Source organism: Vombatus ursinus, unplaced genomic scaffold, assembly GCF_900497805.2.
Source record: "Vombatus ursinus unplaced genomic scaffold, bare-nosed wombat genome assembly UNPS02014798.1, whole genome shotgun sequence".
NCBI lineage: Eukaryota > Metazoa > Chordata > Mammalia > Diprotodontia > Vombatidae > Vombatus > Vombatus ursinus.
Window position 1 is genome coordinate 56406479 of NW_020954576.1, and position 24968 is coordinate 56431446.

Here is a 24968-nt window from a genome sequence, read left to right on the forward strand (position 1 = left end):
CCCCCCCCCCCCCCCCCCCCCCCCCCCCCCCCCCCCCCCATCCTTAGAGGGGATCTCAGGTGTCCTAGATCAGGTATCTCTCACCTCTTTCCCCAGGACTGGGGGGATGGACAATGGGTCCTATCGGATGACACTCCAGCTCCTCAATGAATCCCTTGTGTCACCCGAACTTTGGACATGAGAGGTGGTTGTCACAGAGACCAAGGAGGGGGGAGGGTGTGTGGAATGGGAACCTGAAGCCTGGGTCTGATGGGGGGATAAGGGGAAGGGGGGCTGGCATCTCCTATTACAAGCCCCATCAGTGATCACTGATGTGGAGGTCCTGAGGAGCCAAAGGAACCTTGGGTTTTCCCCCACAAACATGTCCATGGACCCTTTGGGAAGTCTTGAAGAGTACAGTTTGATATGTGATGTCTCTGAAAGGTGTCAGCTCAGTAGAGACTTTATAGATGGTAGAGTTGAAAAATGCTGAGGAAGGAGGGGAAGAAGTAAGGAAGTTAGGAAAGAAAGAGAAGAGGGAAAAGTTACTGAGGGTTACTGAGTAGAGAGGGAGGTGAGTGAGACACTCTTCCTAGAATCCTCCACACCCCACCTTGGTGCCCATTCAGAGAAACTTTTCATCTCTTGTTCTTGGCTGTTATAGGGGTTTAAACATGAGGCAAAGCATGGGAGTGGGCTCAGGCCCTGGAGTGAAGGAATAGTTCTCTTATTTTGGAATCTCAACCTCCCCAGCTCCCAGGGGCTTGGGAACAGCTGCCCAGTCTTCTACTTGGCTCATGCCAGGGCTATTTACCCCAGAAAAAGCAGAGTAAAGGCCTAGGTCTCAGATATTTCAATCCTCCACCCTCAAACCCAAGAGAGAGATGAACTGGCGTTTAGGAAGCCCCAAAGATGGAGGGGGAAATCTTGGGGATTCCTTAGCTAGAGGGGATCCTTTTATGAGGAAGGGGCTGTATTGCTTTTGCTTTTGGAGAGTAGAGAAATCTGTCCTCCCATCTCACCGTTTAAGTCCCCAGGGAACTGGGTCCTTCCTCCATGGATGGACCCTTCAGATCCTTCACTCAGCCCCAAAGTGCCCTATTGCTCACTGATAGTCCCCTTCAACTGAGCAACATTTCCAGGCTTTTGCAGACCACCATCCCCCTTGTAGTTAGCACACCCTCTGTATCGGAGAAAGCAAAATACTCACGGGTGGGTTCGGGGCTGAAGGGGGAGCAGATGAGAGGGGCGAAGCTGCGTGTCCTGTGACTAGAGCCGGTGTGGGGAGATCTCTCTTCAGGCGTCCTTCTCCCCACTCTGGACACCCCCTCCTACCTTTAGCTCCACCCCCCTCATCGGGCTGACAGCCAGTGGGGCAAACAGCCAGCTAGCAGACAGAAGCACCCTCTGTCTCCAGAGTTGGGACAAGCTGGCCCTGTTTTACCTTCTCCCCCAGGTCTGGGTTGTTTTTTTTTTTTCTTTTTTTTTCTTTTTAAAAACATTCCTTTCCCCACATGCATGCTAGCAATCCACGGGGGTTCTTGGTTAATATTGATGCCAATTCAGCCCTAGCACAGAGCAGAGAGGGTAAGAAAGGATAAAGTAGCGGGAGAGAAAGAGGTAAGATCAGAGACCACGGGATGTTGAACCCTTCTGGTCCTTGGACCGCCCCGTAACTAACTGTCCGTAGCGGCGAGGCATGGTCACACCTATGCCCTATTGAGCAGCAAAAGAAGGGGACTCCTCCAAGGGCCTCATCTCTAGAATTCCTCAGAAGACGGTGCCTTCTTTACTCTTAATTTTACCAAGAGCTAGCTGGGATGCACGAATTAGGACTTTTTTGAGGGGTTGGAGTGGGGGAGATAAGAGTGAGATGGCGAGTGAGCGAAGGGATTTAAAGGACGAAGTGAATGGAGGTTGGAGGTGCATACTGCAAGCTCGGGGTGGGAGCTATGTCTCTAGGGCTGGAAGGGTGGATGAGACCAGGAAAGTGAGGCTTGCTATTTGTTTGCTTCAGGGAAGGGGCATAGAGGTGTAAGTTGTTTGTGCAGAAATGTTGATGATGCGCTGATGGGTGAGGAGGAGTGGGTGGGCGTGCCCTTTGCCGAAGTTCACCACGGGAAACTCAATACTTCGGGATATACACGGAGGACTCTGTCTCCCCAGCTCCACCTCCTGGGCGTTTATAAACCTCAGCCCATCCCTACTTCTGCTTGAGGCAAAACCAGAGGGTGAGTATCAAACCTACTTCACCTACTCCTTTTGGAGTGGGGTGGATGAGGGGCCCTCTTCCCCAGGAGAAAGATGAGCCCCTCCCCCCAGTCCTGGAACTGGGAATTCAGGAAGTGACTTCGGGGCTCTGAAGGAGGGGGTGGGGGGAACTAGTTCTTGAAGGGGATGAACTAGTTGGAAGAGGGTCGGATGTAAGTTAGAGAGGTCTTGGAATTTCCCTTTTTCTCCAACCCTCTATCCTCTTAGAACCAAACTGTGGAGGCGGTAAAGAGATCTTTAGTTGGCAGCTTAGTTCCTGCGTCCGATTCAGTAGCTTAAAAGATGGGAGGAGCCCTGTAGCTAGGACCCATTACCGTTAGCTTAACTTCGGAACTGTCTATTTTGGAGAGGGTCCATATCTTCCTGCTCTTTGTACTGAGAAACATCTGAATGTTTTCCATGGGGACGTTGAAAGACACTGGTTGAGATGATACCAACTTTGTAGTTTGTGGTGCAGATTCCGGGTCTCTTGGTGGGGTGGAAAGAGAGCATCTCTGAACCTCCCTGACACCTTACTTAATTTCAGGAAGATGCCTTAGGAAAAGCTGAGGCAGAGACATTTTAAATAACCTTATGTGTCAGAGTGCTAGACTCCAGACAGAGATTGCTAGCCTGATTGCCCACAAAGAGAGACACCCCCTCCCCACCCCAGCCTAAGACTCCTCACAGGTTTGGAGACAGGTCTCTTTCTAGGTCTCTAAAATGTCCAACAGAGATGGGGGAATGAATAGGTAATACCTGGGCAGGGTTCCTCCCTAGAAGTTACCTTTGGATATTCCTTTCTCCTCAACCAGCTTTAGATCCACAGTTAGTCCAAGAGCAAGCTTCCTCACCCCTAGCCTCCTCCATGGCTGCTGAGCCACTGACAGAGCTGGAGGCGGCTATTGAGACGGTGGTGAAAACCTTCTTCACCTTTGCTGGTCAGGAGGGAAAGAAAGGCAGCCTCAGTATCAATGAATTTAAAGAACTGACCACCCAGCAGCTGCCCCACCTCCTCAAGGTAACTGGGAACCCAGGGGAGACTGGGAGGATGCTGTGACAGAGAGAAGATAGTTTATGATGGAATATGATGGCTTGCGTGGACGTGATTTTGTAGGTACTTGACAACTTGTGTGACACTGTTGGTGTGGCAGTGTGTCTGTAAATGTGATTGTGTTACAGCTGTGGAAGACAATGCAGTTAAGTGTATTTGAGCAACGCACTGTGTGCTTGTTTTCTTGGTCTTACCTGGGATAATCCGATGATTTCATACTAGACTAGAAACTATCTCCAAGGATGTAGATCCATAAGTACTCAGTAACTTGGGGAATGGCCCCAGGGCACAGGGAGTTTAAGTGACTTGCCTATCTATGGTCACACAGTTCGAGTGGATCAGAATTGGGCCTTGAGCCTTGATCTTGATATGTCATGTTGCTTCTTACATGTGTTTAGATGAATGAAATCTTGTGATTTTGTGCAACTGTGATTGTCTGGGTGTGGTGGAGTGTAAGCCCATGACTGTGACGCCTATAAAATTTAACACTGTGCATTAATAAGGCTTTTTTCTCCCTGACTGGAACATATCATCTATGACAGTAGAGACTATGTCTTATATGTACTTTTTTATATTCCCCATATTGGCTAGCATGATGCTGGGCATTCAGTAAGAACTTCATAAATACTTAAAATCCTGTAGTGTTAGATGTAGAAGGAACCTTGGTGATGATCTAGCATAACCTTTTTGTTTTATAGATGAGGACATTAAGACCCGAGGATTTTTTCAAGGCCATACAGCTAAGCCTTAGAGATAGTTTATTCCAACTTCTAACCCAAAACAGAATTGTCTTTACAACATTTCTAACAGATGGGTCATTAAAACTGAATACTTGTCAATCAATCACCAAGCATTTATCAAGAGTCTACTATGTGCCAGGCACTGGGCTAAGAACTGTCACATCTAGTAACAAGGAGGTCATTATTTCAACTTTCATTATAGAATTTTAAAAATTATTCTGAATGTAAACATTTAAAAATGCAGATTTCCATTTATATAGTAGAAAAGAAAAAGGAAAAGAGAATTGTACACTATCATGGAATCTTACTAGTTTCAACCTACCTGTGAGATCTTTTTGCATACTAATTCTGTTAGACAACGTATTAGGTCTTCCTCCCAGCATCATCCATCATCTGTCATTTGGTAGGCATGGTTTCTGTGTATCCAAGTTGTTGACAAAAATACTGAGCTGATGATAGAGTTGGAGACATGTTGATAGACAACTTCCACACTGGTATTGATCAATCAACACTCTTTGGGTACAGCTGTTCAACCTGCTGTCAACCTACCTAGTTATCTTCTCTTCTAGCACGAGGATATCTTGAGAGGTTTTATAAAATTCCTGTCTTGCTGAAGCCTGGATATATTACATCATTATCATTCCCCTGATCCTAGTAATTCTGATGAAAAAACAAATAAGGTTAGGGGTGTGTGTGTTTCATTGAACTTATGATTTCAATAGTATAGGGAACTCCCCTTACCTATTAATGTACATCAACAACTTTTCAGCAACTTAATCTTAAAAAGTTACTCAAGGTATTTTGAAGTTAAATGATTTGCCTTGGGTCACATAACAACCAGTATGTGTCAGAAGAACTTGAATCTTCCTGACTGGGGATGATGCTTTATCCATTATGCCATGCTGCTTCTCAAAGATAGGGTTATTCCAAACTAAATAACAGACGACTATTTGAGAGAGAATACACACACACACACACACACACACACACACACACACACACACACACACACTGGAGGCAACTAGATGGTACAGTGGATAGAGCACTGGACTTGGAATCAGGAAGACCTGAGTTTAAATCCAGCCTCAGAAATGTCCTAGATGTGTAACCTTGGGTAAGTCACTTAACCTCTGTTTGCCACTGGAAAAGGAAATGGCAAACCATTCCAGTATCTTTGTCAAGAAAACCTCTGGACAGAGGTTTATGAGATCACAAAGAATTGGACAGTACTGAAACAACTGGACAACAACACACACATATAGGTGAATATATAGACATATGTATATACATACACATGTTTATATGTGTGTGTATGTATAGGTGTGTACATATACATATACTTTTATCTCTCAGGTAGGAAGGAGGAAGAAGAATGTGGTGAAGGTATCTTTTAAATTTTTTTCCATTTACATTTAAAAACAATTTAACATTCTTTTAAAATTAAGTTTTGAGTTCCAAATTCTCTCCCACCTTCCCCATTTATTGAGAAGCAAGCAATTGGATATAGCCTACGCAATGCAGTTATGTAAAATATATTTCCACATTAGTTATGTTGTGAAAGAAAACACAGACCCTTTCCTCCAAAAAAACACCAAGAAAAATAAAGTTAAAAAAAAAAGCATACTTCAATCAGAATTTAGACTCCAATCAGATTTTTCTCTGGAGGTAGATAGCTTTTTTCATCATGAGTCCTTTGGAACTGTCTTAGATCATTGCATTGTATCATTGTATTATAAGAATAGCTAAGTCATTCACAGTTGATCATCATTCAGTATTGCTGTTACTGTGTATAATATTCTCCTCATTCTGCTTATTTCACTTTGTATCAGCTTGTGTAAGACTTTCCAGGTTTTTCTGAGAGCATTCTGCTCATCGTTTCTTATAGCACAATAGTATTTCATCACAACCATATACAACAACTTGTTCATCCATTCCCCAATTGATAGTCAGACATCGAAGACACCAAGGCCATTCACCCCATCCCTGGTCATCTTGAATTTTGTCTTGCAACTGGACTTCAATGACTCTAGAAGAGAGAGGCTGAAGACTTTGTGCAGCTCTGCATCACTTAAGTCCAGTTCACTCACAAGTCAAGACATCACACCATGATGTTATTGGTCCTCTTTGAAAACAAAGGACAAGCATCTTTCTTGCTCTGAATTCTCCTACCCATCCACCTATTCGCTATCATTTTCTCTGGTTATCAGTGGGTTAGAAAGAATACTGGGTTAGGAGCTCAAGGTCCAGCTCTACCACTAACTCATTGTGCAACTTTGGGTAAGTTGCTTCTCTCTGGGCCTCAATGTCCTCATCTGTAAAATGGAGTTGGATTAGATGACCTCTGAGGTCCTTTTTAGCTCTGAATCTATGATTTTGTGATCCACTTTATGATCCTATGGATTTCTTTCTTCCAGCAGAGTCAGGAATTTCGGTGTGGGATAGGAAAGAGAGAAAGAAAGGGGGGCAATCTTCTTGATCCCTAACACTGTGTTTGGAAAAGCAAGGTCATAGAACCTTAGAGGTAGGTGGGGAAGGGGCCTTAGAGTTCATCTAGTCATTTTACAAATGAGAAAACTGAGGCCTGGAGAGGTTATAGGGCACAATGCCTGGCATACAATAGGCTCTTATCAAAAGCTGGCTTTTTGACAAGTCAAAATACTTGTTCATTGTCTTGATTTGTCCATAGTCACCAAGGGAGTAAGTGGTAGACACATGATTTAAACCCATATCTTTCAACTCAAAACCAACACTCTGTCCATTAATACACACAATTACACATTTGCACATACAGATATGCATATATTAAATCTCCCAGTAAAACCAAAGTCACTTGAGGGAAAAGGCTGGGTTTTATTTATCTTTTTATTCCTAGTGCCCAATTTAGGGCCACCATAGAATAGGTACTTAATATGTTTCCTAAATAAAAGAAGGAAGAAATCAATGAGTGAATATATAAATTAATGAGTTGCATACTTTTCAGACTTTTAACAGCCTTTAAGTGGACTGATGTTGGGGCAGCTAGGTGGTGTAGTGGGTAGAGCACCAGCCCTGGAGTCAGGAGGACCTGAGTTCAAATATGGCCTCAGATACTTACTAGCTAACTGTGTGACCTTGGGCAAGTCACTTAACCCCCATTGCCTCCAAAATTAAAAAAAAGAAAAGAAAAAGATGAACTGTTGTGGTGCTTGGGATTTAATTGTGGAGGTATAATAGAACTACCTCATTGCAGTCAGGCCCCAGTTGATATTATGTAATGTAAATTTGTAGTGGATCCAGTCAACATGGTTTCTTGATTTTTCTCTGGATTTCTGCAGTAGCATCAGAATAGGAGCAAAGGCAGAGGATGGTGGGAATAAACCACTGGATCTTGGTAGGGCATGATCAGCAGTGTGTCAAGGGGACAAGAGATTTGAATATATAGGATAGTGTAGAATTGAACTATTTCACCCAAAGGGTCAAGAAAGGGAAGGGAGAAGAATACAGTTATAGGGGTGATGGCCTGGGAAAGAACTGAGAGGCTGAGGAATTCAAAGGCATGGTAAGGACTAAGAAAAGAGTTAGGAAGTTGTAAGGCAAAAGGAAAGATAGAATCACAAAATATTATAATCAGATAAAGGTATTTCAGAGTTCATGAACATAGAAGTGGAATAGTTGTAGGGAATGGAAAGATGATGGATATGACCCTCTCTGGGTAAATCTGAGGTGTAATATAGAAATAGATTGTAGAATAGAATAACTGGGATTTTAGAGTGTTTAGGGGAGCATGAATATGTATGTTCAAGTTCCTTAGTATGAGGACAGGAACTGGGGAGGAGAGAGACTGTAAACCAGTGACTAAATTCATTGAGGAAAGAAGGACAGTATTCTGGGGATAGCTAGATAATAGTTACCAGAATCTTGACTAGGTGATAAATACGGATTGAATAAACTTTAAAAGAGGAGAGGAGAATGTACTGGGTGATGTTGGTAGAGGACGAGTCTGAATGTGGCAATGGTGAACACAGAATATTTCAACTCCCCCACCATGACTAATGACTGGGGTTATGAGTGAAAATTCAACCAGTGTTCGGAGGGGTCACCAGGGATGCTGTGTTATCAGGAGGGAGTCAGGACTCAGTGAGTGTAAGAAGATGGAGGGAGTGAGAAACAAAAAGGTTTAAGATAAAGCAGATTTGTTCAGCGTGGAATAGGCATTCCAGATAGCACGGTGGAAGGAGTGGGTAGATCTGGAGTAGGACATTGGAAGGGTTGGGTTGAGGGAGGTGGGAATAAAGATTCCAGGTTTGTACGGTGATAACTAGGCTTTCAGAATCCCAGAGATGGAGAGAGTATGATAGAATGGGAATATGTTAATCATTAAGGAATGAGTTAAGGCAGAGTACCAGTGACTGGAGTGAAGATTCCACAAAATCCCACATCCCTCAAGTCTCCTCTTAGTCACATAATCACAGTAGCATATGTTTTCCCAGCCCCGGCATGACACATTGATCTTCCAGAACTCTTCCTACAGGTCAAGATTATTTTGGACAGACTCCGAGGACAGGCACACACTTGCATCGGTGTCCTGTTTTGGCATTGCCTTGATGCCCTAGCTCTCAGTAACACTCACACTGACCAAGGCCTAGAGTCCTTTTCCTTTTCCATTCTCTGTCCCCACCTCCCCCATCTCCATCTTTCTCTATCATCTCCTCTAGCTCAGGATTTATTTTAACCCTTTTAGTGTCTTGGACCCCTTTTGGAGTCTAGTGAAATGAATTCTGTTGAAATATACTTACCAGAATATTAAAACAAAACAGTACAAAACAAAAGCTCACAGGTTAGATATTAGTGCCTAGTGGGTTAATGGTTAGTGGGTTAGAATGAACATTGGGAGGGGCAGCTAGGTAGCACAGTGGTTAAAGCTCCAGCCGTGAAGTCAGGACGACCTAAGTTTAAATCCGGTCTCAGATGCTTGACACCTACTAGCTGTGTGACCTTGGGCAAGTCACTTAACCCTGATTGCCTCACCAAAAAAAGAAAGAAATGAACATTGGGTTAGGAGCCTGAGTCCCAGCTCTGTCACTTAATAGCTGGGTTACTTTGGGTAAGTCCCTTCTCTCTGGGCCTCAGCATCCTCATCTGTAAGATAAGGGCATTGGGATGGATGACCTCTAAGGTCCCTTCTAGTTCCAAATCTGTGATCCTTCCTTTCAGACATAATTGGGCTGGAACACAGATGAATAAGGTTTCCTCCCCTTTCCTTTTCCCTCTTTCAGCCTTTTCTAAGGTGATTTGTCTAGAGAACACTTTTGGATTTTAAATATACTGATTTATAATAAACAATCTATATAATATAATGATTTACATAGAAATTAGTTATCTTATATAACAATATATAATCATTATACATTATATAATATTTAATATACATATATAAATGCTGACAGCATCTAGGTGGCGAAGTAGGTGGTGTGTCAGAGCAGGAATCAGGAAGACTCATCTTCCTGAGTTCAAATCTGGCCTCAGATCCTTCCTAGTTGTGTGACCCTGAACAAGGCATTCAACAACGTTTGCCTCACTTTTTTTATCTGTAAAATAAATTGGAGAAGGAAATGGCAAACCACTCCAGTATCTTTGCTAAGAAAACCCCAAATGGAGTCCTGAAGAGTTGGACCTGGCTGAAAAACATCCAAACAACATTAAATGCTGATCTAGAGGTATAGCATTCTCTCAGGAGAAATGAGGACCTGGAGAAATTTTGGAGCAAAATAAAAGGAAACAAAATCTATTTTTATACCCCAACAATGCATAAGTAGTATTTTTAATATACAATTTCATATTTCATATTTAGGAGGAAAAATATTATTAGTAATGGAAACTTCTTACAGAAATTCCGTTCCCCATCTCTGGGAAGACTAGGCTTTCTTAGAACACAATCTGGGAGGCCTTGGACTGAAGAAATTATCTTTTAGTTCGGACATTCTATGAAGGTCCCATTTCATCTCCCCTGGGGCTTCTTCTCTTCCCCTCCCCACACACCTTCTGTGTCTCCCTAGGGCGTGGGCTCCTTGGAAGAGAAGATGAAGAGTCTGGATGTGAATCAGGATTCTGAACTCAAGTTCCATGAATACTGGAGGCTTATTGGGGATCTGGCCAAGGAGATGAAGAAAGAGAAAGCAGCAGAGTTCCGGAAGAAGTGACACTGACTTAAGGAGGTTTTGGGGGGGGAGAGTAGGGGAAGGTGACGAGGTGACCGCTGTCCCCCTAATAAAGTTGTCTTGAAATACAAATGTACTTTTTCTTACTCCTCCCAGATTCTTCAGACATTCTTCCTGAGCTCAGGAGAGGGTGCTGGACTTGAGGCAGAGTATATATTGTGCTTTAAGATTTACAAAGGGCTGTCATCACAATCACCCTGTGAATTAGGCAGGGATTTCATTTTACAGATAAAGAAACTGAGGCCCAGAGGTCAAATGATAACCCACAAAAGCTTAGTATTACATATAGAGGGGCTAGGAACTGAACCTATGATTTCATCAGTATAGGAAACTGGGGTGAGGAAACATAGGTAGCCTGGGAGAGTCACCTCCACCCGGGTCACACAGCCCCAGGCATCAGTAGGTGACTTTAACCAAGCTGTCTTGTCTTCAAGGGTGTGTCTCTATTTGATACACAATGCTTCTTCTTATGTTGACTATAGTAACATCCAATAAATGTTTGCTGAGTGAATGAATGACCAATAGTGATGCAACTCTGGAGGAGGGTGCAAGGGAGGTAGATGGTTCCTGTCCCCTCTGGAGCTCCTCCTGGAGGCCTCAGCTGGGGGTGGGCTGAGGATGCCCAGTGTCCTGGCTCCTGCCATGCCCTATTATTGACATCTCTAGCATGGCTCCTGGCATATTTCATGTTTGCTCCTCATTTGGGCTTCAACATTAGAATTTTAGAGACTTGTTTCCCTTGTTTCTCCATATCTGAGCTTACTGCCTATATTTCCAGATCGATGGTGAGGTGGGGTGGGGGAGGGAGAGGAATATAGGGGCACAGCTACTGTCCATCCTCAAATCTTTTGGAGAAGCCTGAGATAGGAGTTTTAAGGTTCAAGGTTCTGGCCACAAGATGGGGCAAGGGCAGGGCAGCCCACAGGGCCTTAGAGCTGACTGGAGACTGCCCAGAGGGGTTCAGAATGAGAATGCTAGGAGGGAGAGATGCCCAGCAGCCCCGAAGTAGTTTCAGAGCCTTGGAAGAAAGAGCGCAGCCTTCCTACCTTGCCCTGTGCTTCCCCCTCCATTCTCTCCACCTTACATTTCCTACTCACTGTTACAGGGGGGCCATGCCGTGGGCTATGGGAGTTGCGGAAGGCTAGAGGAGGTATCTAAGACTGGAGGTCCAAGGGTCTTGTAATTCCTAGGAACTTGCTCCAGGGACTGGAGGGCCCTCTGCCAAACCTCTTGTTGGGGGAGATGGGAACTCGGGATGACAGAAAGGGAGTGGCAGGCAACTCAACCAGTTTGGAGAGTTAAGTCCCCCTATCCCCCCCTCCCCCTTGGGCCCCACTCAACATCTGTACTGAGATCCTATCCAGAGGAATCTTCAAGGAGGAAAGGAAACTACAGCTCCCAAAAGCAGGCTGGCTCTGTTTTCTTTTTAAATTAATTTTTATTGATATTTTTTATTAAAAAATAACTTTTATTTTTCCAATTAACAAGCATTCTCTCTCTCTCTCTCCCCCTCTCTCTTCCTTTCTCCTTCAACAGAACAATGAAACAGCCCTTGTAAATAGGCAGAGTCAAGCAGAATACTAATTCTCACATTGGCCATTCATGTATCCCGCTGGCTTCTTGACAAGGTGCCTTCCCCGGAGCTTGTTCCCACTAACTAGCTCCGGACTTCCTCCCCCCAGAAAATGGGAGTAGGCTGAAGTGAGGAGAATTAAAGTTTAACAGGCATTAAAATGAACTGAGAGCCAGGCTCAGATTTAGGAAATTCTGGGTTCAAGTCATTTCCTCCTCACACTGGGCAAATCACTTAACCTTTCAATGCTCTTGACAGAGCAGTTTCATTTAGCAGATGTAGGGAGTCCCCTCGCTGGGAGTGCCCTACACCAATGAAATCACAGGAGAAGACTAAAAAAAAAAAAAAAAGAAAGAAAAGAAAAAAAGATGACTCTACAAATTTACACAGTGTGGGGGCGGGCTATCCAAAGTACAGCAAAGCTTTGGGTGACTCCTCTTCCCTCCCCAGTCCAGCAGGTCAGGAATCAGCTGCAGAGTGACCCCAAGTGAGGAAGGCTGGGGAGAGAGTCCCAGCTTCCTACATTAATCCTTTGTACCATGCCTCTCTCCTTCTTCTCTCTGACCCTCCCCCATTTCCTGTACCCTGGCTTCTGGAGGTAGGGGCAAACTCATAAGCCCCTCCCTCATCTTGATGCCACCTGCCACTGAACCATCTCCCTTCTCAGCTTCTCCATTTCCTGGGATTCCTCCCCCTTTCCAACCTCCTTTACCCACAACGGTTTCCCTGTTTCCTGGGTCCTGAATTTTCCCCTAATCTTTCTCAGCTGGTCTTCAGATCCTATTTTTTTTTTCCCAACGCCCATCCCCATCCCCATTGTCCCATTGCCCTATGACAGGTTTTCCAGGTTCCCTTTCTCCCTTGTCCTGTCTGGGTCAGAGGGGCAGCTGCCTAGCCTGGTTTTGGAGTCCTGGGTCCCTCCCTCCTGGCAGTGGGGTGAACTCTCTGGCTCTGAGCCTGGCGTGTACAGCAGCTGCTGCTGGCATAACCCGGCTGAAAACCCATCCCCCTCTTCCATCTCTCCTCCCTACTATGCTTCTCCTGCTCCTCCTTTCCACTCCCCCAGGTATAAGGGCTGGGCCAGGTGAGCCGGCTCCTCCTGTCTCGGTCCCAGAAGCCCTAGCAGGTAAGTGAGCCCATGCCTTAACATAATGGGGTCTCCATAACTCTCTCCCCTTTCCTGCTGCTCTTGGGGATGCCTTACCTTCAACCTTGAAGGGAAGACCTCCTTTAGGGATACTAATACCACCCCACCCCATCTCCTTTAAAGTCCAGGGGAAAGGGAGCCTGTGGGACTAGGAAACCCAAACATTGTAGGGCTGGGGCTTGGAGGACAGGGTAATTAGGATAATGTTTGTGACCAGGCTGAGGAAGTAGAGTTGGCACCATTTCAGGGTCTAGGGGCATCAAGACTGAGGAGGGCTTTGAGGCAAGGGTATCCTGATACAGAAACTCCCTCCTTTCCTAAGGGTGAATGTGTGTCTGTGTTTCTGGGTGTGGAGAGATGGAGAGCTGGCCCTGACCCTCTCCCCACCTCCCGTTTCCAGCTTCCTGGAGGGAGGGGCAAAGTCATGTGGGTGGGTGGGGCGAGGGGGAGATGGAATCCTCAGCTTCCCCCTCAGATCAGATCTCTCACATTTGCCAGGCAGAAGATGAGCCACTGGTCCCTCAGGGACACGCCATAGGAGAACACCCCCAGATCCTAAAGAAGTGACCCCAGTGCCCCCTACTCACCCAGGTCACCATGGGACAATGTCATTCTGCAAATGCTGAGGTTGGTTCATTCATTCCCCTACCTTCCGCCCAAGAATCTCTCACTAGCCTCTTACCCCTCTTTTCCTTTTTCTCTTTCTTCCTGTTTTTTTCTGAAGTTTCTCTTTCGGACTCCCCTTACCTCCCCCACCCCCTGTCCAACTCTGGGACCCACCTACCTTCCACTGACAAGCCTCCCTTCCTCTGATTCCCAGGCTTCCCTCCTTTGACTCCCAGGCTCCCACTTGATCCCCATCCCATTCCTCACCAAGATTCCCTCTGACTTCTGCCCCTTACCATCATTTATTCTGCTATAGCCTATAGCTTGGCTTATAGTTCCCAAAGACAGGGAAGAACCTGCTCTTTTTCCCACATAGCCTGTCACTGGAGAGCCTTCCCTGGGAGAGCCAGCCAGGCAGGACCCACGTGCTGGGACCTGCCCTGGCTGGAAGAGTGTGTGTGTGGGGGGAAGGTTTGCTCAACCTATTACTCAAGGCTTCCCACGTGGGTCTGGTTGGGGGCAGAGGGAAAAACCTGGACCAGCAGAAAAATGGAGAATGATTCTGGACAGTGAAAAGGAGCCGAGAGCTGGGGGCTGAGTGGATCGTGCCCCCCTCTTGCCTCATTGGCATTTCCTAGGTTGGCACTCAATAGAGGGGGAAGGCCTTTGGGAGGTTTCTGTGGTTTGGGGACAGGAATCGAGAAGAGGGAGGAGTATGGAGAGGATTGATAGAGTTGAAGAGCACAGAGCAAATTCCAGAGCAAGAAGGTGTTTGGACCAATGGATGAACCTATAAATAGTATTAATGTCACTGGTGGGTGGGTGAGGGAGATTTCCAGGCAGAGTCACAGCCAGAACACCCGCCTTAAATAGAGTGTTCTGTGGTGACCCTGCGTCCTGAGGGTAGGAAGCACATCTTTGATTTTAGCTCTCTTCTGTCCCTGTCCTAAGGATGCCCAGGAGTTCAGCGATGTGGAACGGGCCATCGAAACCCTCATCAAAAACTTTCATCAGTATTCAGTAGAGGGGAAGAAGGAGACTCTGACATCTTCTGAGCTTCGGGATCTGGTCACCCAGCAGTTGCCCCATCTTATGCCGGTATGGAAGACCCAGGCATCTGAGCCCTGTGTCCCTGTGAATGTCTGTCCCTTGACTTCCCTATTTTTCTTTCTTTTTTCCCCAGCCAAATCTGGGTAGCAGGACCTTGGGCTTTATAAATACTTGCCAATTGATTAACCTACTCTCTAGGTTGGGGGAAAGGGCCCCCCTTGGGCTTATGTCTTTCTTTGGAGGGGTGGAGTGGGATGGGGTGGGAAGGCTAGGATGAAGACTGTCTTTCTGAGCTGTGGGTGTCTCCCCTCTGCTCCACTCCCTGTGTTTCCTCAGGGCAGCTGTGAGCTGGATGAGAAAATCGCCAACTTGGGCAGCTGCAATGACTCCAAGTTAGAGTTTGGGAGCTTCTGGGAACTGATCGGAGAAGCAGCCAAGAGTGTGAAGCTAGAAAACATGACCCGGAGAAACTGAGCCTCTACCACCACAACCCAAGGAATCTTGGGAAGGGGTGGGAAGGGGCCCCCCAGAGACTGTGTAAACACAAAAATAAAAATTTCTAGCTTCTTCCCTAGCTCCCCACCCTATTCCTCGCCTTTCCCCCCCAAGACTTTGTGTATACCTTCCTCTCCTAGTGGAGCATTCATCCCACTGAATGCTCCATAGGGCTTTGGAAGGTGGAATTGGGATCCCCACACAGTAGGAGATACAGGAAGGGAACCAAGGTGGAGGGTCAGATTTTTAGGGACAATGGTCGCATGAACTGGAGTGGAGAGGGCATTCAGAAGGGGTCTGGGGACTGATTTGATTAAGGGAGGGACAGGCATAGGGGTTAGGAGATTGGATATTTGGTGCTAAATGAGTTTCTGGCCCTCACTCCCATTCTGAAGTGTAACCATCCAGTCAGACAGGTCCCTTTCTTTTTCCTCCTTTCCTCCTTCCCCTCGCTATCCTCCTCCACCCACACATCCTAGGACCTTAACCTTTCTAGGGTTTTGTCCCTTTAGAAAAGGAATGGATGGGCAGAAGGAACAGTGGTTGGGCTGGGACTAGGGAGGGTGTGATTTTGAGGGTGAGGGGGCTTGGTGCTTTGGGCATTTGTGGAATGATGGTCGTTTTGTATCATTTGATTTAATAAAAAAAAAAGAAAAAGAAAGATGTTGATGTGATTCAAGACTTTCTTTTGGATTTTGGAGGGAGAGAGGACCTAGAGCCTCATGGGGGTATGGGTGTTAGTGATGGCCACTTGGTAGTAGTGAGTAGTAGAAATGAATGAGTATCAGTTTATTCCTTCGAGGCTAAACAAGGATGGTTCCTGGACTGGACAGTAGCACACCTGCTTTCCTAGTTTGGCTTTGAGCCCTTTAAGTGATTATTTGGTGAGGGGGTTTCCCTCTGGGCCTCATTTTATTGATGCATAATCTGGTAGTCAGTTTTCCTGGAATAATAATAGCTTATAAAAACATATATGTATATATACACATACCTCCATATACGCATATGTATATATATACCCATATATGTGTATATATAAATATAGCTTTACAGTTTACAAAGCACTTTGCATTATCTCATGTGTTACTTATAACAATCCTATAAGGTAGATAGTAGAGGTGTTATTAGTCCCATTTTTGCAGATGAGAAAATAGGCATAGAGATGTTAACTGATTTACCTAAGGTCACACAGCTTATTAGTGGAAGAGCTGGGATTTGAATCTAGGTCTCCCAACTCCAGAAACACTGTTTTTTCCCAAATATCACAGCTACATCTCTTGGTTCCTGGGGAGACTGGGTGTGGTAGGGGGAGTGAAACAGCCAGGTACCCCATTCCACTTGCTTGGTGCCCAGGAAAGGCAATGAAAGAAAGGAAGGAATGGTCTAGGAAAAGGGTGGAAATGCATGGGACCCTTTGTGGAAGGAAGGCCCAGATTTTTGAGGAGTGGGAACTGGGCTGATCCCCAGTTGGGTGCAGAATGCAAAGCTCCAGGGGTTCTGTTGTTCTCTGGCTAAATAACCAGGAAGCCCGAGGCTGAAAGGAATTGTAATGGAATGTAAGGGCTAGTTTGGGTCCCTGTCCTGCCCAAGGCTGGGCAGGGCTGGTATGTTAACTGGTCTGTCTGCAAGGGTGATTATGGCCCCTGAAACTAGTCCCCTGAATGATCCAGGTGATCCAGTTGGCTGATGACAGCCCCTTTCTCTGTAACTCCAGGGAGGGATGAAGAAGGTGGAGAATAAGAGGGAGGGTAAGTTGGGGGAGAGCCAGCCTCCCCGGCACACCCTTTTGGAGGGGGGGGGAAGGTGGGTATTTCTTTAACAAGGGCCCAACCCCACGGCCGGTAAAGATTGAGCTAAGTCTCTTTATATCCCCACTCAGCCAGCTCAGCCAGGCAAATCAGGAAGGGAGTTAGGGGAGACTTTGAGAAGAAGTCAGGGAGGAGTCTGGGCAGGTCTAGGAACTACTCGGCAGTACCTGAAATCAGGCCAGAGAGACCCGCTGGAGGAAGAGAACTCTAGGAGGCAGGTGAGACTGGGAGAGCCTTGGGGCTGGTGGGAGAAGCGTAGAAGTACCCCAGTCTGAGGGAAGGAAGGGAGGGAGCAGCAGGGAAGGGTAGGTGGTTGAGGTTGGAGGGAAGGGTAGAGGAATCCTGTCCAGGAGCTAGCCTGGAGGGAACAGGGAATGCGGTAGTTAATGAATTATTTTGGGAGGGCCAAGCTTGGGTGAAAAGGGAGGCAGAGCCAAGTGGGGCAGTGTTGAGGTTGTTGGAGGAGCAGACAGGTGGGAGGACCCGTGCCTAGGCAGACCAAATCCATTCTCAGTGTCCCAGGGCAGTGACCAGGGGGCCTCAGTGCCTGCTCCTGGGGGGAAGAAAAAGCAAAATCAAATCAAATCAAAGCAAGTCTTACCCCTCACAATCCTCCCAACTCCCTGGGCATGGGCCTAATTCCCTTTCTTGAGGAAGATGAACAGAATCCAAAGAGGGGAAAAGCAGGGCCTACTGCAGGCATACATGAAGGGAGTGGTGACAGGGGAGGTGCAAGGGATCAGGCTAGCTGGGGGAAAGGGGGGGAAAGAGCAGTTAGGACTTCTTCACCCGGGAAAGGAAACAAGTTTCAGCTTGAACCACTCTGCATGGTACGGACACACCTGTACAGCTCAGCACCAGACAGTGCTTTCCCAACCAATTCTAGGAACCAGGGGTACCTTGGATATAATATGAGTACCTTAGAGGTTCTAAGGGGCTGAGATGGGGGAAGAGCAAATCAATCCCTTATCCCAATTCCTCCATGCCATCACAGATGAAAAGGGTATCTAGGTAGCTAGAGAGACCAGAGAAAGGAGGTGTGCATATGTGTTTACCTGGTCTGGCCCAGCTCCCTCCAATATCAGTAAGCTGGAATGGAGTTGGGTGATGGTAGATACACCTTCAAGGGCTTTCATGCTCTCAACTCTCTCCTCATCTCCATCTCCTTCAACCTCAACTCTCATCCAAGAGCACAGGGCAGATGTGGGGGGTGGGGGTGGGATAGAAATAAGAAGGAGAAGGGGAGAATGGTGAAGATGTATTAGTAAAAAGAATGGCTTAAGGATTTTGGTTGAGAGTTGATGTAGTTGAGGGGCATCAGGTGAGAACGGGTATCCTAGTGCTTGTGGGCTCAAGGGGAATTCTGGGAAATGAGCCAGAGTAGGTAAAAGGAGAGGGTGTGTGGTGGGCAAGGTATAGCAAAGCTAGGTCTGGAGAGGAGTTTACAATAGCCTTGAAAATAGTGCAGAACAGCTCCTGGCCCAGAGCAGATTCTACCATCTTCAGGAGAGGAGGGATCCTGGGGTTGGGCTCAGAAAGAATGAATGAATGACCTCTCTTGCCTATATAGTGTCTATATGAGGGATTATATGACAAGAATACTAGGGTCGAAGGGGTAGGGAGGTAGAAGGAGTAGGTGGAGGTTGACAATGGGAGGAGGTGAGGGTCTGAGAAGGGCAGGGCCAGAGGACATGTCTCAGTTCTTGGAGTAATTGAGAAGAATTTGAGTTCAAGACTTTGAGTGAAAATTGGGTAAGGGTGGAGTGGCTATAGGAGGGCAGGTCGAGGCACCTCTAAATCTGCCACAGGTGTTTTAGAGAGGTGAGTGAATGAAGGTAAGCTGGCAAAGGTAGGAGGGGAAGGACAGAGTAGGGATGAGAGATGGTTTGGAGGACAAGTTAGGGGTATTATTGAAAACTGTGATGTTTCTGGGTGGGGCGGGAAGGGGCCTAAGGGTCAAGAGTGCAGCTGGCACATTTTGGGGGGAGTTGGTAAGAAGGGAAGGGAGGGAAAGAGACTAGAGGATTAGGAGGAGTTCCAGGGAGATGTGTATGTGTGTGTAGTGGGGTGTGTGTGTGTCATAATTTGGTCTTTTTGGAGAAGTAAGCAAGCCTTGGGGTGGGGCTGTGAACATGGTAGGAGGGGCAGGGGAAGATATGGGGGCAGCTCATTGCACACAAGTGAACTAGCCTAGGAGAAGGCAATTACTGTTTTAAGGGACTGAGAAACCCTGGATGAGAGATCCCTTAATCAGGTTTCTCAGCCCATGTGGAGGGATTTCTGAATTGGGAAAAGGATTCTATTCCTAAACTCCACATTGTTCTGCCCCACTAACACTCAAACCTTCTCCGTTTCCCCCTCTACATGAGTACACACTGGAGAACCCACCAAACAGCAAAGTCCATGCTGGGCACACCCTCTGTACATCCTCTTGTAGGAAGGAGGTTGTGTGAATAGCCTGGAAATCCTCTTTTCCTGGTCTGCTCTGCCTTAGGACTCTCCAAAAGGGGGTGGAACCAGCAGGAGGGTGGGGTCAACAGAGTTAAATGGGGGAGGCAGTGGAATGGGAGAGGGAAGGTGTGGGCTGGGTGAATGAAGGTGGTTAGGGATGGGCCGAGTGACCTAGCTAGTCTGCCACCCCCGGGGGAGAAGAGAAGGTAATAATGCCTTGTATGTCTCCACTCTCTGAGGATCTCTAGGCATTTTTTCAGATGCTATCTACTGGGTTGCCCATCTTACATGGGGAGTGGGGGTGGGGTAGGGGGGGTGGAGTAGATTGGGGTGGATGTTGTGAGCAGTACACGAGAACCAAGGAACAGAGAGGGGCAACCCTAGGAAAATGGCTTCCCAGCATGGTCCAGAGACCAAGTGGGGTTTGAGGAGTCAGATCTTTCAGCACCAACTCCACCCGCCAACTTTTGCCTTCCTTATATCTGTTGCTGGACAGCCCTGGAAAGGACAGAGCAAGACCTTTCTGGTTAAAGAAATACCATGAGGAAGGAAGGAAGGAAGGAAGGAAAGGGTGGTTGGAAGCTAGGTGGAGTAGGGGGAACAGGGATGCCCTTTGATAAACTAGTGTGTCCCCCACCCCTTTCCTTTCTCTGTCTCCTTTTCCTTTGGGGGACTTAGACCTGAGATGAAGGCAGGATGTTCTCTGAAGCCCGGGATAATGTTTCTGTGGGATTTGAGTCTTTTATTGTGGAGATTACCTGTTTTACCCTTAGATCCTTTGGGGAACAGGCTTGGCCCCAACGCTCCTGAGGAAGGTACAGCTTTCACAGGCCTCAGGGCTATGTTCCAGGGGGCACAGCCTAGTTTGATTTCTTGTTTTCTTTTCTCTTTTTAACCTTTTTTTTTTTTTTGGCTAGAAAATGGGGTTAAGTGACTTGCCCAGGGTCACACAACTAGTAAGTGTCAAGTATCTGAGGTCACATTTGAACTCAGATCCTCCTGACTCCAGGGCAGTGCTCTATCCACACTGCACCACCTAGCTGCCCCCGATCTCTTATTTTCTCAGGCCAACAATGCAGGTGTTCTTTGGAATTCTTTTCTACCACACACACTAATCCTATTCCCCCCAGCACCCTCTGTACCCCTAAACTTACCTTCATCTCTTGGCATATCCTCTTTCTTAACTATGAACTCAGGCCCTAAGGGTTTGTGGGAAGGAGCTAAGGAAGATAGTGGGGGAAGAAGGGGCAGTGACCAACCCAATTCAGTTCAATTTCATCCAACAAATATTTATTTTTATTCTGTTCTATTTATTTATTCCTGTGTGCAGGACACTGTGTTTGGGGCAGGGGTGTGTGCGTATAATACAAAGATGAGTAAGCCAGGGTTCCTGACCTGTAGATTCCAATCTGTTAGGAGGGATGACACTTGTCCAAATGAATTTTTTACATACTGTAACATGATAAGAGCACGTGTCAAAGGAAGGACAGTTGTTTCTGCCTGGAAGGAGCAGGAAAGGCTTGATGGAAGAAGGAGCCTATGAGCTGATTCTTGATGGAGGTTTTGTGGTACAATGGAAAGAGCAGGTCAGAGAAGCTGACTTTAAATCTTTGTTCTGCAATTTTTCATCTGTGTGACCCTGGGCAATTTAGTTTCCCTTCTCTGGGCCTCAGTTACCTTACCTGTAAGATGGGTGAGTTGGACTAAGTTAGCTCCAAGAACTCCAGCTCCAAATCTTATGATCTAAGAAAAATCCGAATGGAGGCAGAAAAGCTCCTGCCTGCCCTTTTCCTTCCCTCCCCACTCACACTTTCTTCCATAAAAGTCACTTAAACATTGATGCTTATAAGCTCTTATGGGGTCCCAGAAAGATGGTCCAGGACCTAGAACACTGGTGGGCAGGACTTGAGGGGAGAGGGAAATGCGGGACAAAGGCATAATTATCCATTTAGCAAACACTTCTTCTTTCTTGGGGCACTGGGCTAAGAAAGAGGAATACAAATTCACAATTTCTGCTTTCAAGGAGTTTCTAACCTAGCTGGGGAGACAAGATAGTACAGGTTAAAAACTACTGATAGCAAGAGGTGGTATGTGGTGAAATGTGGGAGCAGCGTCTTGGAAAACAAATCCTGCAGGGTTCAGGACTGGGGAAGCAGGGTCACTGTGGGCTGGGGTGGTATTCAGCTAGGTTAAGAAAAGGTATAACGGTTAGGGGACACCAGGCTAGGAGAGGAGTTGGAGGGCTACCTTGACGATACATATCCTGGCTTTTCTGGGCCAGGTTCAATTTCAAGAAAAGAAAGTGTATTTGCTTTAATCAATCAATCAGTCAACAAGCATTTATGAGGGGCTGCTTATTATGTGCTAGCCACCATGCCAGATGTTGGGGATATAAGGACAGAAATGAGATAGATTCTGTCTTCAAGGAGCTGACATTCTTTCCAGGGAGACCATAAGATAGGTACAAACTAAATAAAAAATCATTTGGGAGAGGGTCATTAGCAACTAAGGGGGATCGGGAAAGGGCTTGTAGGAGATGAATTTTGAAGGGAGCTAAGGATTCTAAGAGGTGGAGGTGAGGAGAGAGGGGATCCTAGGCATAGGGGATAGCCAATGCAAAGAACAGGGGTGGGAGATGGCATATAGAACGTCTTGTATGAGGAAGAGCAGGAAGGCCAATTTGGCCAGATCAAAGAATTTGGAAGTGGAATAATATGTAATAATGTGGAAAAGCAGGCTGGAGCCAATTGTCAAGGGCATTAAAAGTAGCTTGTATTTTATCCTAGGGGGAATAGAGAGCCACTGGAGATTTTTAAGTGAGGGAGTGACTGATCTTTTAGGAATATTACTCTGGCAGTTGAGTGGAGGATGAATTGGAGAGAGAAAAAATTTCAGGCAAGGAAATCGACTAAGAGGCTATTGAATTAGCCCAGGTGAAAGGTGATAAGAATCTGCCTTAGGGTGGTTGTGGTGTGAGTGGAGAGAAGGGACAGATTTGAGAAGGGTGGAGGTAGAATCCCTAAGACCTGGTGACTGATTGATACAGAGGTACTGAATCAGACAGTGAATACTGTTGATGACTCAGAGGCTGAGAACCTGGGTAACTAAGATGATGGTGACTTTGATAGAAATAGGAAAGTTAGGAAGAGCGGTGAGGTTTTTTTGGGGAAAGATAATTTAGTTCTGTTTTGGACATGGTAAGGTCAAAATATTGAATTCTGAATTAAAAAAAGTGTTGAGTTCAAGATATTTACGGGACATCTAATTGGAAATGTCTAATAGGCAGTTAGTGATATGGTACAGGAGATCAGGAGACTAGGGCTAGAAATAGAGATCTGGGAATCATCTGCCTAGATGTAATCATTGAACCCATGGGAACTGATGAGATCAGAGAGGGTTCTGCAAAATGTCTTTTGTCAGACTTTTGCATCCCAAGTTTTGGTTTGGAAAAAAATGGCTGCTGTTGGTATAAGGAAAACCAAGGAGACAGGAGTGGATGAGGTATGTGGGCTGGAGGAGAGTGAGGATGCCAAGACAGCTTTGCTTCTGAGCTTTCATCCTTGTTTGAAACCCTGTTTTTCTCTCTACCAGGACCTGGGAATAAATCAATAGGCCTGGACTGGACAGTGAAGGTGATTTGATTATCTAAAAGCAGGCAAGAGTGTCAGGAAGAGGGCCTCATTAGTACATAGATGTTCAGGAAGCACCGGAATGGTCCTGGTTAGAGCATCTGTAAACTGGTATCTTCTATCTGAGATTAGAATAGGTAGCAGGCGAGGATGGGCATCTAGGCCCTGGAACTGGGATGTCCTTAATCTACTAATCTGTACCTTGTAACTCACCTAGGATGAGAAGAAAGGAGTAGGAATAAAAGCTCTGACATATATTAGATGTGTGACTTTGGACAAATTACTTACCTTCTCTGAGTCTCAGTTTCCTTACCTGTAAAATGGGAATAATAAAACTTGTAGGCAGGCAATAATCATTTATTAAGTGTTTACTATGTGCCAGTCACTATACTAAGTTCTTTGAGAACAAAGATAAAAAAAAAAGACAGTCCTTACCCTTAAGAAGCTTATGTTTTAATAGAAGATAACACATGAAACAGGGGTCAGAATGGGGGTTTGTATAGAACAGCTGTGAGAAAAGCATTTTATGAACCTTCATGTGCTATAGAAATAGGAGTAGTTGCAGTTATTAATAATTATTATTGTTATTGTTACTTCCCTCCAAGTAATGGGGAGGTGGGACAGTATTACGGCCCAGTGGTTAGAATGTTAGACTTGGGAGTGAGGAAGATCTGAGTTCAGATCCACCCTCTGATAGTTTAACCACAGGCAAATCACTTCACCTTTCTTTGCCTCAGTTTCCTCATTTGCAAAAAAGGGAGGAAAATAATGATAGTCTCTACCTGGCAAGGTTGTTGTGGGATTTAAAGAATATAATATACCTAAAGCACTTTGCAAACATCCTATAAATGTCAGTTATCATTATGTGGCGCTTGTGCTGAATTATTGGATTAACTTGGGCAAGGGTGGTGAATCATAGAGCAGATCCTGCCTGCCACCCCCCTCCCACTACACACACCTTCCCTCACATCCTGTTATTCAGGAGACTCTATTCTGTTGGGATGTGCGTATGTCCTGCACTCTGGACTGTGGGGAGGAAGCAGAACTGTGGTGGCTTAAGAGTGATGTCCTAGAACAGCTGGAGTCCTGGAGTGGCCAAGGCTGGGTGTGCCTGGCCAAGGAACGGAGGAATTGGGTCTGCAGAAAGAGCTTGGCTCCATTTCGAGTAACAAGAGGATTCCCAGAACTAGGGCCTGGGCGGAGAGTTGTGAGCCAGGGACGGCCTGGAGGGGGTTGCTTAAAGAGAGAGAAGGGCCTTCGTGGCTAGAGGTCTTCCCGACGAGCCTGTAGGACCACTTGTTGAGGATTGCTGCTCAGGTACAGGGTCGGGCTGGATGATCCAGGGGGGTGGGGGTGGGGTCCCTTCTAATGCTGAGATTCTGGGATTCTGTGTGAGCCTGTGACATGGGGCACTATGGGGTGTGGGGTGTGGGGTCCACCTAGCTGGAAAGGGCCTTAGAGATCCAGCGGTGAGTGGCTGCAGCTGTGGTCACAGCCCCAGGCACTTTGCCCGTGGCCCACTCTGTGTGTGTGTGTGTATGTGTGTGTGTGTGTGTTGGAGGAGGTTGTTCCACTCTGCATGTGGATTGGGGGAAGACAGGGTCTTTCTACAAGTCTATTCCCAGGAAAAGTATGGGTTGGATTGGGAAAATTATTCCACTCTGAATTTGGGCTGGGGGAAAAATGGGGAGAGGGTCCCTAATCCCCGGAAGGTGTGGGTGGGAGGGTTCAGAGGACACCTGGGAGGGGCCAGGGTGTGGGATTGGGAGGGGCTGTCAATTAGTGTCGGTTTCTCTTCCCACGGGAGCCTCTCTCACAGTTGGGGTTCTGCTATGCTCCTTGCCTTGGGCCTGAGGCTGGGGAGGGACTGGAAGAACCTGTCTGGGCGGTTGGATGGGGGAAACACCTGGAATGGGGGAGCCACATAATTCTCATTCTAGATCCGAGCCCCTACACCCACCCTCCCCTCTGTTCCCAGGGCTAGAGCGT

The 24968-nt window shown here is 46.5% G+C and overlaps 4 protein-coding genes across 5 annotated transcripts in view; 3 read left to right on the forward strand and 1 right to left on the reverse strand.

The window, feature by feature from the left end:
• LOC114050054 (protein S100-A1) overlaps positions 1-1304 on the reverse strand; it is a 3856-nt gene extending 2552 nt beyond the window's left edge. The window contains exon 1 of the mRNA XM_027871599.1: positions 1190-1304. The gene's annotated coding sequence lies outside the window, so the exon portion shown is untranslated. The remainder of the gene's footprint in view (positions 1-1189) is intronic.
• A 112-nt stretch (positions 1305-1416) lies between these two features.
• On the forward strand, positions 1417-10292 carry LOC114049979 (protein S100-A13). Its single transcript, XM_027871474.1, has 4 exons — positions 1417-1435; positions 2146-2210; positions 3045-3250; positions 10059-10292. Exons 3-4 carry the CDS (start codon positions 3098-3100, stop codon positions 10200-10202), a joined length of 297 nt encoding a protein of 98 aa, XP_027727275.1. The 5' UTR covers positions 1417-1435; positions 2146-2210; positions 3045-3097; the 3' UTR covers positions 10203-10292.
• A 2525-nt stretch (positions 10293-12817) lies between these two features.
• LOC114049507 (protein S100-A14) lies at positions 12818-15218 on the forward strand. The gene is made up of 4 exons (XM_027870748.1): positions 12818-12919; positions 13439-13567; positions 14498-14644; positions 14933-15218. Exons 2-4 carry the CDS (start codon positions 13538-13540, stop codon positions 15068-15070), a joined length of 315 nt encoding a protein of 104 aa, XP_027726549.1. The 5' UTR covers positions 12818-12919; positions 13439-13537; the 3' UTR covers positions 15071-15218.
• A 1721-nt stretch (positions 15219-16939) lies between these two features.
• LOC114050177 (protein S100-A16-like) overlaps positions 16940-24968 on the forward strand; it is a 9145-nt gene continuing 1116 nt past the window's right edge. The window contains exons 1-2 of one of the 2 annotated variants that reach the window (XM_027871807.1): positions 16940-17117; positions 23962-24296. The gene's annotated coding sequence lies outside the window, so the exon portion shown is untranslated. The remainder of the gene's footprint in view (positions 17118-23961; positions 24297-24968) is intronic. The other variant, XM_027871808.1, reaches the window with a different exon arrangement.